This window comes from Carettochelys insculpta, chromosome 6, assembly GCF_033958435.1.
Source record: "Carettochelys insculpta isolate YL-2023 chromosome 6, ASM3395843v1, whole genome shotgun sequence".
NCBI classification, from domain to species: Eukaryota; Metazoa; Chordata; order Testudines; family Carettochelyidae; genus Carettochelys; species Carettochelys insculpta.
In genome coordinates, this window is record NC_134142.1 from 111,951,209 (window position 1) to 111,964,261 (window position 13,053).

The following is a 13,053-nucleotide window of genomic DNA, read 5'->3' on the forward strand; positions in this document are numbered from 1 at the left end:
ATGTCTCCTGACCCGCCTGGATGCGGGCCCCAACAACATCCCCCAGATTGTGGGTGCCTGCTGCGCCCTGCACAACCTCGTGGAGAGCAAGGGGGAGACCTTTCTGCAGGGCTGGGCCGCGGAGGCCGGCAGGGCACACGTGCAGCCACCTGCTGCCCCCAGTCAGCAGGTGGACCCCGAGGGGACCTGGGTCCGGGAGGCCCTGCGGACCCACTTCGACCAACAGGCCGCGGGGTGAACTCTGCCCAGGCCCCCTACTGCCCGCCCCTTCCTCCCCCACACTCCTGCCCCAACGCCCACACCATGGAGCACCCCACCGCCCACCCCCACTTGTCCTGGACAAATGACAGCACGAACTTGTGGCTGAACGTAAACTTTTTTTTTGTCTTTCAGAAACTTTTTTTTTTTTTTCAATAAATATGTCAAACACAAACCAAAAAGTAGGGACAAATGTTCAACAAAAGCAAGATGTGCACAAATAAAACAATACAACAACAAAGCAAACAAGTGTGCACCATCAACCAAAAAGAAATCCAGGGAGGAGAACAGGGAGAACTATTTACATGGGGGGGGACGGGGCAAACGGGGGCACCAAAAAAAAACAGTCCAACTATATACACAACAACAAGGGGGGGGCCACGTCCCGGGCCCCTCGCCCCTAGAGCCCAGCACTGGGCGTGCCCGGCCGGGAGCCCCGCCGTGCCTGCAGTCTGGTCTGCGGCTGGGTGGGAGCGGGCTGGACCGGAAGGTATCGGTGCCGGCGAGTCTCAGGTGGCTCCAGGGGTCCCTCGGCGCTGTGGCCCTCGCGGGTGGGTGGTGGGGCGATGGCGGACGGCCCGGCGACGGCCGGAGCAGCTGGTGGTGGGGCTGCAGGAGCGGGCAGGGCGGGCAATGGCTGGGCCGGCGCGGCATGGGGGGCCAGGTATTCAACCAGGCAGTTAAATGTCTGGATATAGGCCCCCCATGCCTCCTGGCATCAGGCCAGGGCCCGCTCCTGCAGCTGGAAGTGCTGCTCCGACACCTCCAGCTGCCGGCGGAGGATGGCCAGCAGCTGGGGGTCCGTCGCCGTCGCCGGTAGTAAGCGCGGGGTCCGCCGTCTTGCCCTCCGCGGGGCCGGTGGTTCCTCGGCCGAGGGGCTGCCCTGGAGCGATGGTCCCGGAGGGCTCTCCGGGACAACTGAGGCCTCGCCGGCACTCTCTTCCGGTCCTTCAGATGGTGCAGGTGCAGGTGCAGGACACAGGAGAGGAGGGGGGAAAGAAGAATGGAGACAGGCGTTAGTGTGGTCCCCGAGCCGTGGCCTCTGTCCCCCCCGCCCTGTGCTGCAGGTTCCCCATCCCCATCCCCGGGAGATGCTGCTGTGATGGACGGGGTTCAGGGGTCCCCCAGCCCTGCACCCCGTCCCCTGGTGGGAGCGACTCTCACTTCAGCCCGCAGGGTCTGAGAGCAGGAGAGGTTTCTTAGGCCACAGATGGCCAGTTTCTGGCAGGAGTGACAGCACCAGCTGTAGGGAGAGACAGTCCTTCCAACCCGTCGTGGGGAGAAGACCCCAATGGGGGCCCCTCAGGGATGCAGCTTTCCCCCTCCTCTGGCTGGCTGCCTACCAGCTCTCCCTTCCCCTAGCCTCTACCTGTGGCCCCCGCCCTCGCCCCCCAATTCCAAGCCAGCTCGGCTCCTCCCTCCTGCTTGTTCAGGGCAGAGGTGTCACCTGCCAGCTGTAGCGCCAGGATCCTCCTTTGGCCCTGGGAGCTCTTCGGCTCTTGTGGCTCATATGTAGCCTGAGTCTCCCTTTGGCACTCCCCCCACTCCATCACATGCTGCTGCTGTGGGGTGTCCCACCCCCTCCGCCCGGGGGCCCCTCGAGTTTCCGCTCCCCTCTGGCCCGGGGATGGGGCATGGCACTGTCATGCAGGGTGGGGGGGGGCAGGGGCTGATGGCTGCAGTGCTGTGAGGGCCATGGCCCTGGTCTCCTTGGGGCCATGGCGGCCATGTGAGAGTGTGGGGGGCCCTAGACACATCTCTGTTACCCCCCCCCAAGCCCAGGGGTGTCCACCAGAGAGGGGTACCTACCTGTGGGTCCGCTCCACCGGTCCGGAGATTCCCGGGGGTCGGAGGCCCTGCTGCTGCTCCGGGATGGCAGGAGGAGGATCTGCACACTGGATTCTGCGGAGGAGGAGCCCCCCTCCTCCTCCTCCTCCTCCTCCTCCTTCTGCCGCGATGTCCCGGGGATGGCCTCCGGGGGGGGCCCCCGGGGTGCGGGGCTTGCCTCCGGGGCGGACTCTGGCTTCAGGGCCTGCTGGGCCTCGTCAGCCGAGGTGTCAAGGGTGGCCGGAGGGGAGGAGGTGTGCCGGGAGCCCAGGATGTCCCTGAGCTCCCTGTAAAAGGGGCAAGTGACGGGGGCGGCCCCAGATCGGCTGGCCGCATCCCGGGCCCGGGCGTAACCCTGCCGCAGCTCCTTCACTTTACTCCGGACATGGTCCGGAGTGCGGGCAGGGTGACCCCGGTCAGCCAGGCCCTCGGCCAGCTAAGCGAACGCATCCGCGTTCCGCCTCTTGCTCCCCATTACCTGGAGCACCTCCTCCTCGCTCCAGAGCCCCAGCAGGTCCCGCAGCTCGGCCTCCATCCAGGAGGGGCCCCGCTGCCGCTTCCCAGACTGCCTGGCCCTCTGGCTGGGCTGGCTGCCCTGGCTCCCCTTGGGGGGGGTCCCCTGGGGGCACTGGGGAGGGCTGCTGTGTGGTGGGCTGAGGGCTGTGCAGGCTGCCCACGTGTGCAGGCTGCAGCCTGCACGTTGCCTCAGCTTCCTGCAGAGTCTGGGCGGGGGAGGGGACCTTTAAGGGGCCGCTCCACGCGGCCACCAGTGAGCTGAGGGGCTGGAGAGAGCGTCTCTCAACCCCCCAGCTGATGGCCGCCAGGGAGGACCCGGCAATTTCGACGTTGCGGGATGCGGATCGTCTACACTGTCCCTACTTCGACGTTGAACGTCGAAGTAGGGCGCTATTCCTATCCCCTCATGGGGTTAGCGACTTCGACGTCTCGCCGCCTAACGTCGAAGTTAACTTCGAAATACCGCCCGACGCGTGTAGCCGCGACGGGCGCTATTTCGAAGTTAGTGCCGCTACTTCGAAGTAGCGTGCACGTGTAGACACAGCTAATAAGAAGCAATGGATCCATGGGCTTCATGTTCATTCAAATGAAGTGAAATCTTGAAGCGAATTTTGTTAGCTAGAGGTTAATAATATCTTTAAGTCATGCCATGACAGCACACTGAAAGAAGTCTCACCTTAAATTCAATTCCTTCAGAAACACACACCTTATGTGGTACTGTAAGAAAGGTGGAACAAAAAGGATGCTCTAAGAATGATGTAGCCAAGATGTATTAGTTTTCATTTCTAAATTGTCCATTATACGAGCTGTAGAAAACAATTATCAAAACCTAGTAGCCCTAATACCAACATAGGAAGTGCAGAATGGCTCGGACGTGTTGCTAATTTCCATCCCCATGCCCTTGTTTAGTATATGTGGGGTAATTTCACCAACCAAACTTTCCCATCTTCCAAATATTGTTATTCTGCCTATGTTTTTAAACACCTCTGAAAGGAACAGTGACATGCTTTGTTTGTGACCAACTCAGTTCTGTGACTAAAACCTAGCAGATGGAGTACATTTTAGGACCAAACTGCTAGATGAAGTCCTCTTCAAAATAATGAAAGCCAGTGTATAGTAGGGAAAGTATACTTACTACAGGAAAAATAGGGCAACATCCATCCTCAGAAATAGCTAATACTGGCTGGAAACTGAAATTGCATTGTCTTGGGATGAGAGAACAGGACTTTACATCAAATTCTGTAAATAGAAGATGTAGAATAGCTGAGTCAAAGCCCCTGTGATGGGCTGTATCACCCCTGCTCTGGGCAAGAAGGGATTAACTCTATATTGTGAACAGAAGAAGTCATGCCCCTTCACCACTGTTGGGCGTGCTCCAGCTGGAGCTTCAGTATAAATGGGAGCAGACAGCTCAGCCAGGGCTGACCATTGAAGAGGGAGAATGCATACTGGAGCACTAGATCAGAGAGGTCAGGATGCTTGGCTGCCCTCAGAAGCCTGATAGTGGATGTCATTTCTGGAAGCTTAGCAAGATGACAACCCCAGAGACCCAGTTTCATCGGCCTCTTTGTGGCTATCCCACCAAGAATGGGGATCCTTGCTGTAGACAAGTCAATGTCACTGATCTCTGACCGCCTACTGTCTCTGGGCAGCATGGATCATCTGAATGGGGTTGTGTTTTAGGAAAAAATTCTTCTTTAGTGCAGTTGACTGGCAGAGTATTTGCACAAGAGCGAGGTGAACAAGAGATATTCATCACTGCCTTATCAGGTGCAGTACTGACAGTCATGTTCCTATGTCTCTCCCAGCTATGCAAATAAAACACATGAAAGTTCATTGAATGGAACATAGTAGTAGTAGTAGGCATCCTTCGATCCCGAGGGATCATGGGTTTGCGCCCCAGTTGGACTGATTCAAGCAGCGTCTTCTGTGGCTGTGCAATCCAGTCCAGGAGTGGCAGTCCTTTCCGCACTGTGAGCAGCTGTAAGCAGATGTCGCTGTGGTATCACGGGCACGGATATTCCTGAGGGCTCTCCTGTCTTCCACTTCCTTCACCAAGGTAGTTTCATACATAGCAAGACCTTCCTTCACTCCTTGTTTCCAGGCATGCCTGTCTGAGGTGAGCGAATGCCAGGTGTTCACACTGATAGAGAGAGCGCTGAGGTCATGCTTGCACATGTCCTTGTAGCGCAATTTTGGTCGCCCTTTCGGCCTCTTTCCAGATGCCAGTTCGCCGAAGAGGAGGTCCTTCGGTATTCGGCCATCCGTCATGCGTGAGACATGGCCCAGCCAGCGCATACGCCTCTGTTTCAGAAGGGTGAACATGCAGGTGGTGCCTGCCCTCTCAAGCACTGCGCTATTGGGGACCTTGTCCTGCCATGAGATACCGAGTATGCGCCTATGGCAGCGCATGTGGAATGTGTTGAGCTGCTGCTCTTGTTTTGAGTGCAAAGTCCATGTTTCACTGGCGTACAGCAGTGTGCTCAAAACACAGGCTGTGTAGACCTGCACCTTGGTGTGTACAGTGAGCTTATTGTTAGCCCATACTCTCTCTGTCAGCCTGGAGAACGTTGTGGCGGCTTTTCCAGTGCGCTTGTTGATCTCGCTATCAAGTGACAAGTTGTCCGAGATCGTCGAGCCTAGGTACACGAACTCATGGACGACTTCCAGTTTGTAGTCTAGCATGCTGATAGATGGCTCATTACCCACGTTTTGGCCCATCACCTGGGTCTTCTTTAAGCTGATTGTGAGGCCAAATTCCATGCATGCATCCGGAATGAATGGAACATAGAAATAATAAATTAATGACAAATGTGGGTCTGCTACAAACTTTTATTCTAAAGTCTGGTGTGCCATTTATATGAAACCCTAGGGAGTTCTTAATTCCAAATATCTGCCTGGTAAAACATGCTGTACCCTCTTCTTTTTTCTTTGCAGGCATGCATGTTGGGAGGGACACTTGAAGGGTCTACCAGAAAACAGTGATTTTCACAGGTTGGCAATTTTGTGTCACTATCTCATCTGAGGATTGGAATTAGAGCCAAAGTCAGGAGGTTCATTCCCATCTCTACTGCACATTGTCACTAAGCTTACCAGAAAAAGAATGAAAAATTATTGCAATATTTGATATAGGTGAAGTCATCTGGCTATTGTATAAAATGTTATTCAAAGAGCACATCTTCTTAGGGTATTTTCCTAACCTGTTTCACCAATCCATCAGGTCCAATACAGTCTGAAAAATAGAACAACTGTAGAATTATAAGGGTCACATCAAGAATATAATAGCTCTGGAGAGAACACCAGAGCCAGAGAGGCAGAAAGTCATACATCAGAAACAGGACATGGGTGGCTATGAAAAGGAGACTTGAAAGGAATGAGCCGTGGCTGAAAAGCACAAGTCATCCAGCAAACAAATCTTGAAGATATTTTGCTTATTACCTTCTGACTCAGGGGATTGTCTTTCTGTATAACAAGAGTAGGGCAACTTACCAGAATCATGTCTGAGCTGGCCAGAAGAGGCCTAACCAAAGGCTATGTTAATCACTTCCTTACTTTTCCACAGGGCTAAGCATTGTGTTTCTACAGTATACTCAACCCTTAGAGTCCCTGGGTACAAAAGACCAGTCTGGTGCATTGCATTACAAACCTTAAAGTTGCAGTTTTGAGCTGGTGTTTCATATTGTCCTATATTTTATATTTTTTTACCACAGACAGCAACACAAATGCCATCAAGATTATTCAGCAGGATCTTTTCATCAGGGCACTGGCACCCTTCAATAATCACCAAGCCCTTATCTTGCAAAGGGATGACATAACTGGTGGTGGTGTTCCTCTGTGTACACAGGAAAGGATGAGTGACTGGAGCTATTTTCATCTGCTTTTTAGCACTGATGTAAAACAGAATTTTGAGCAGAATGTTGGTGTAGGGGAGCTGGTTACCCAAATCTCATTGGAATCCTGACTCCTTTCAGCATTTTTTTTTTTTTAAATATCAGTCTTTGCCTTTGATACTTAATAAATAACCAACCTGCTAAAGCAAGTGTTTCTTTCTCTTCCCCCACATGGCTTGTAGATCTGGTCCTGAGAACATTTAGCTTCTGTGGAACATTTACAATGGTCTCATTAGAACACCAGCTCTGTCTAACACTCTTGGATACACTTTATAATGTATTAGATAAAAAATCCCACTCAGATGAAAATGTAAAGAAGGTTGTTTCCTCTGAAGGGTTTTGTTGTTTTTGCAGTCACATAAACTAATTAATTCTAGTAATCTGGACTAAACAGTCTGAAAAAGAGAGGCAAAACAAGCAGAGGGAAACCAAATATCTTAAGCAATATTGCCATCTAGTGATGAAATTGTAATTAATATTTTATTAAGCTAAAACCATTAATCAAACACTGAAATAAATTTCTGATCTCCCCTCACTTCCCCCCACGATACACCACTGAAGAAAACCATTATGGTAGTGCCTAAACCAGAATGTTGTGAATAATGGGGCTGAAGTATTAAATCAAATTCTTCTCTTTTACACTGGCATAAATTGAGATTAACCCCACTTAAATCAGTGGGGTTACTTTTTAATTACATATATGTCACAAATACAGAACCTGGCTTACAGGCTCTTTCAATGCAATGCATTGTCTAGCTCCCTGAAGCTGCTCTGGTAACTGAAAAGAGAGTGAGCGATGTGGCTGACGTGACTGGGGTGATTGCTGAATAGGTCTGCTCAATATTTTTCTGTTGAAATTTTGACAGATTTTTTTTTTCTTTTTAACCAAAGGGGAAAAAAATCACAGGAAGAATCTACTTTCCTCAAGCATATTAAATGTTGTCTGTCAGAAATCCAAATACCTGGAAATAAAAACAAAAATCTGGTTATGGCAGTTTTCAAGCTTTTGACAAAAAGTTTAAATTGTCGGGAGAACAAACATTTTTAAACCTACCCTAGAATCATAGAACAATAGAGCTGGAAGAGACCTAAAAAAGACATCAAGTCCAGCCCCTTGCCCTAGGCAGGACCAAACCCATCAGATCAGCCCAACCAGGGCTTTGTCGAGGCGAGACTTAAACACTTCCAGGGATGAAGACTCCACTACTTCCCTGCGTAGACCATTCCAATGCTTCACCACCTTCCTAGTGAAAGAGTCTTTCCTAATGTTCAACCTGGACCTTCCCAACCACAACTTGAGACCATTGTTCTGTGTTCTGCCACCCGTGACCACTGTGAACAGCCTCTCTCCAGCCTCTTTGCATTCTCCCTTCAGTAAGTTGAAGGCTGTTATCAAATCCCCCTCAGTCTTCTCTTCTGCAGACTAAGCAGTCCCAATTCCCTCAACCTTTCTTCGTAGGTCATAGCTCCAGCCCCCTAAATATTTTGGTCACTCTCCACTGGACCCTCTCCAGTGTGTCCACAACCTTCCTATAACTGGGAGCCCAGAACTGGACACAGTACTCCAGATGCAGCCCCACCAAAGCCGAATAAAGAGGAATAACCACTTCTCTGGACCTACTGGCAATACTCCTCTTGATGCAACCTAATATGCCATTAGCCTCCTTGGCTACAATGGCACTCTCTTGACTTATGTCCAGTTTCTCGCCCACTACAACTCCCAGGTCCTTTTCTGCAAAACTACTACTTAGCCAGTCAGATCCCAGCCTGTGCCAATGCTTGGGATTCTTCTGGCCCAAGTGCAGGACTCTCATCAGATTTCTTGTGGCCGAGTCTTACAATTTGTCTAAGTCACTCTGGACCCTATCCCTACCCTCCAGCTTATCTATCTCTCACCCTAGCTTAGTGTCATCCACAAACTTGCTGAGGGTGCAATCCAACCCCTCATCCGGGTCACTGATAAATATGTTGAACAGAACAGGACCCAGAACTGAACCTTGGGGCACTCCACTAGAACCCGACCGCCATCCTGACATTGAGGTGTTGATCACCACCCGCTGGGCCCGACCTTCTAGCCAGCTTTCTATCCATCTTACCATCCATTTATCCAATCCACATTCCTTTAACTTGCTGACAAGAATATTGTGGGAGACCGTATCAAAAGCTTTGCTAAAGTCAAGATAAATCACATCCATTGATTTTCCCCTATCCACAGAGCCAGTTATATCATCATGGAAACTAATCAGATTGGTCAGCCATGACTTGCTCTTCATGAATCCATGCTGACTATTTCTGATCACTTTCCCTTTCTCCAAGTGCCTCAAAATGACTTCCTGGAGGAGCCTCTCCATGATTTTTCCAGGGACTTATGTAAGACTGACCAGCTTATAGTTCCCTGGATCATCCTTCTTCCCTTTTTTAAAGATGGGCACTACATTTGGCTTTTTCCAGTCATCCGGGATCTCTCCTGATCTCCACGACTTTTCAAAGATAATAGCCAAGGGCTCATCAATGACATATGCCAACTCTCTCAGAACCCTTGGATGAATTAGGTCCGGGCCCATGGATTTATGTACGTTTAGCTTTTTTAGATAGCTCCTAACTTGTTCTTTCTCCAGCAAAGGCTGTCCACCTTCATCCCACAGTGCATCACTTATTGCATTAATCTGGGAGCTGTCCTTGTCCATGAAGACAGAGGCAAAGAAAGCATTAAGTACTTCAGCTTTCCCTACATCACCTGTCATTGGATTACCTCCCTCATCCACTAGGGGCCCCATGCCCTCTCTGATCACCTTCTTCTTGCTAACATGCCTGTAGAAATTTTTCTTTTTATCCTTCACATTCCTCGCAAGTCACGATTCCAGTTGAGCTTTTGCCTTCCTGATAACTGCCCTACATTCTTGAGTTATATATTTATATCACCCCCAGACACCTTTCCAAGGTTCCACTTTTTGTAAACTCCCTTTTTGTGCTTAAGTTTTCCAAGGATTTCCCCAGTAAGCTAGTCTGGTCTCCTACCATATTTACTTCTCTTGCTGCACATTGGGACAGTTTCTTTCTGTGCCTTCAATAGGGCTTCCTTAAAATACTACCAGTTTTCCTCGACTCTTTTTCCCTTCATGGTAGCATCCCAGGGGATTCTGCCCATCAGGATCCTGAAGGAGTCAAAGTCTGCTTTTCTGAAGTCCAAGGTGTGTAATTTACTGCTCTCTTTCCTTCCTTTGGTCAAGATCCTGAAGTCTACCATCTCATGATCACTGCTTCCCAGATTGTCACCCACCTCTACCTTCCCTATTAGTTCTCCACTGTTTGTAAGCAGCAGGTTGAGCTGTGCACGATCTCTGGTCAGCTGCTTCAGCACTTGTACCAAAAAGTGATCCCCAACATTCTCCGGAAACTTCCTGGACTGCTTGTGTACCGCCATATTGGTCTCCCAACAGACATCAGGGTAATTAAAGTCCCTCATGATAACGAGAGCCTGTGATCTGGAAACTTCTCTCAGTTGTCCAAAAAAAAGCCTCATCTACCTCATCATCCTGATTTGGTGGCCTGTAGCAGATACCAGCCACCACATCTCCAGTGCTGCCTACACCACTAAGCTTGACCCATAGATTTTCAACAGGGTTTTCTCCCTCTGTGTACTGGAGTTCCAAGCAATCACAGTGCTCTGTCTTAAGAAGCTTTCTTACATACAGTGCAACTCCTCCTCCTTTTCTCCCTTGCCTGTTTTTCCTGAACAGTTTATACCCTTTCATGACAGCACTCCAGTCATGCGAGTCATCCCACCAAGTCTCTGTTATCCCAATCAAGTCATAGTTCTTGGACCGGGCTAGGGCTTCTAATTCCTCTTGCTTGCTTTCCAGGCTTCCAGCATTGGTGTGCAGCTTCTGGCACTGGTGTACCCTGATGCTGAAAAGTTCAGAACATGGGATGAAGGGCTAGCTCAGTGGTTAAGTATTGGCCTATTTAACCCCCAGGGTTATAAGTTCAGTTTTTAAGGTGGGCCTGGGACAAATAAATGAAAAAAAAATTGTCAGAGATGGTGCTTGATCCTTCCAAGAGGGCAGGGAAGTGGATTTAATGATCTCCTCACGTCCCTTACAGCTCTATGAGATGTGTATCTCTATTTAAGACACTACAGGCCCTCCTTTTCATTAATTCTGCATTAGCATTACTCCACAGATTTCACTGTTGCTAGACCTGATTTGGTGCAGTGTATGTGAAAGAAGATGCCAGCTCTGTGTATGTTCTAGAATGGGAATATACACATTTAAACAGAAAGAATAGAATAAAACAGCTTCCACTCTAGCAAAGTCTTCCCTCAGCTCACCACACTGTCCATTAGTTTGGCTCCTCCATTGAACACAGATCCCACGCAATCCAAACAAGGCAGCATACATCTGAAGGCTTTGGCACTCAGTCTTCTGGCCCAGTGCTGAGCATCCATCCACAACACAAGCCTTATAGTAAGGTTGAGGGGGAGCAGCATTGTGACAGCCTGTCAAATTCCTTATTAAAGAAGGACAAGAGATGTGTTTTTCACCGTGCATGTTGGCAGTTTCATAGCAAGAATTCTACTCAGAAACAAACACCCATCAAGAGGAACAGTCAAGCTGCAGAATCCACTTTAAATTGTTCTGCGCTCAGGTGGCCTAGCCCCAACCATTCCTGAAGCCACAGGGCCCACATTACAATGTTACACTAGCTTAAGCAAAGGCAGTGTGAAACTCACCAGGCCTAGACAGCTCACTCCGAGTGACAGTGAGAAGATACCCCCAGTGAGCTATCTGATACTAACTAAACTGAAAGGAAACATCAAGGTTCCTTGGCAGCCACAGTATTGTAATTCTAAGTACAAATCTTTTTTCATGGGTGTATTGTTTCATTTTGGTTATCTTGTTTTTAATAACAAGATTATTTTTAAAAATAAACTATTTGAACATGCTTTACAGTGCCCATTTATAATCCACAAGTTTCAGCCAAATAATTAAGATATCCAAAAATGCTGGCGTTAAGTTTTCCAGAGACGAGTACTTATGTCCAATGCCAAAGTTTAGAAACCTTAAATCCCTTCCTCAGAAATCAGCTGTGGAGTATCCAGGCTCTGAAAATCAGAGTCCCTAACTAGCCACTGTTTAAAATATTGTCCCTTGATACCTGGCTAAATTTATCATTCACTAATTTCCTTTCAAGACAGTTCACCCAATCCCCTTGAAAAGTGCAGAGCTTCCTTCTTGTAGAATGAAGTATGTACAAAACACACACACGGGAGTGTGTCTTACCAGATGAGTTTACAAAGAGCACTGGAAACACAAGTTTCTAATTTGGATAATGCAATCCCTGTCTGAGCTGGCACCAGGGTACTTAATTCACTATGTTTGTTGGTAGAGTCTGGCACTCTCCAGTCTAAAGCCATCTCCCACAGGGAATCTGCAATCTCTCCATTCTGCTTCATAGTATCATCAGACTTTCGGTTGGTGTATGTACCTGGTAGCAAAGGCAAGTTATGTAATGGCTAAAAAGCACAAAGTGCTCTGATAAGAGAGGGAATGGGGTATCCACACAAAAGGAACAGGGAAAGTTTTAACTTCAGTTAGAAGTATTTTCATAGGAAAAAAGTGCCTAGAAGAGGAGAAGGCTAATACAGCTAGCTTGGTGTTTACTGGTGACAAGTACATTTAAAGTGTCATCTAATGAATTCTTCCAGGTGTCTTAAGCGATTGTGATAGTTCTGTTCAACTCAGTGCTCCCAAGCTATCCTAAAATGGATTTCAGAAACATCCTTGAGCAGATATGATCAGGAGATGCAAGTGAAAGAGTGAAGGAACATATACAAACATGCACATTCTACCGCAACCCCCTCCAGTCTCCACCAAGTGGGAAATAGGTAAAAGGACATGATTTGAGACTCTCTTACCATCCTAATCCCTCAGAATAGGGAGAAATACATTAAACTGTTGTGCCAAATAATGTGATCCTGAGGTTACAGAACTTTTATATAAATAAGGAAGAAAGAGATGGTATATCCATTAAAACTGAATGTAACACTTACGACATTGCCCCAGGGTATTGTTATAAAAGATTCTGAAAGGGAGTTTTATGTAAAACACAAGTCGTCCATAGGAGACATACAGTTCTAGTTCAGGTATTTCAACCACAACTTAGATGCCAGAACTGGTTATCCTGATGCCATTCTTGGAAATATTTGGCACAACCTTCTTATGGTTAAACTGGACCTAAAAAAGCAGCCAAAATCCCTCTCTGAATGTCCTTATTATGCTGCTGATAGTGTATGCATTTTATATTTCTGGAATACATGGGGTGAATTCTGCAGCTCCTCCAGGGTGAGACTACTGGTTGTTTGTTGCCTTTCAAGCATTAATACTTCTGTTATTCACTTCAGGGAAAATATTAGCAGCAAAAACGACAACAAAAACATGGTGGTGATTTGCAATGAGTGTGATTAATTTTCATCAGAGTTTTCTCTGGATCATTCACTGTTTTATTCATAGTCATTTCCTTCGCAACCAGAAATCAAATAGATAATATAAAAATGCATAAG

The 13,053-nt window shown here is 48.3% G+C and overlaps 1 protein-coding gene across 1 annotated transcript in view; it reads right to left on the reverse strand.

Moving 5' to 3' along the window:
• The window catches only part of LOC142015129 (mucin-5B-like), a 59,180-nt gene that overhangs the window by 5,264 nt on the left and 40,863 nt on the right, over positions 1-13,053 (reverse strand). Inside the window, 6 exon segments of the mRNA XM_074998548.1 lie at positions 5,802-5,833; positions 6,307-6,488; positions 6,629-6,698; positions 10,822-11,000; positions 11,774-11,978; positions 12,544-12,727. Of these exon segments, the coding sequence (XP_074854649.1) occupies positions 5,802-5,833; positions 6,307-6,488; positions 6,629-6,698; positions 10,822-11,000; positions 11,774-11,978; positions 12,544-12,727 (852 nt within the window).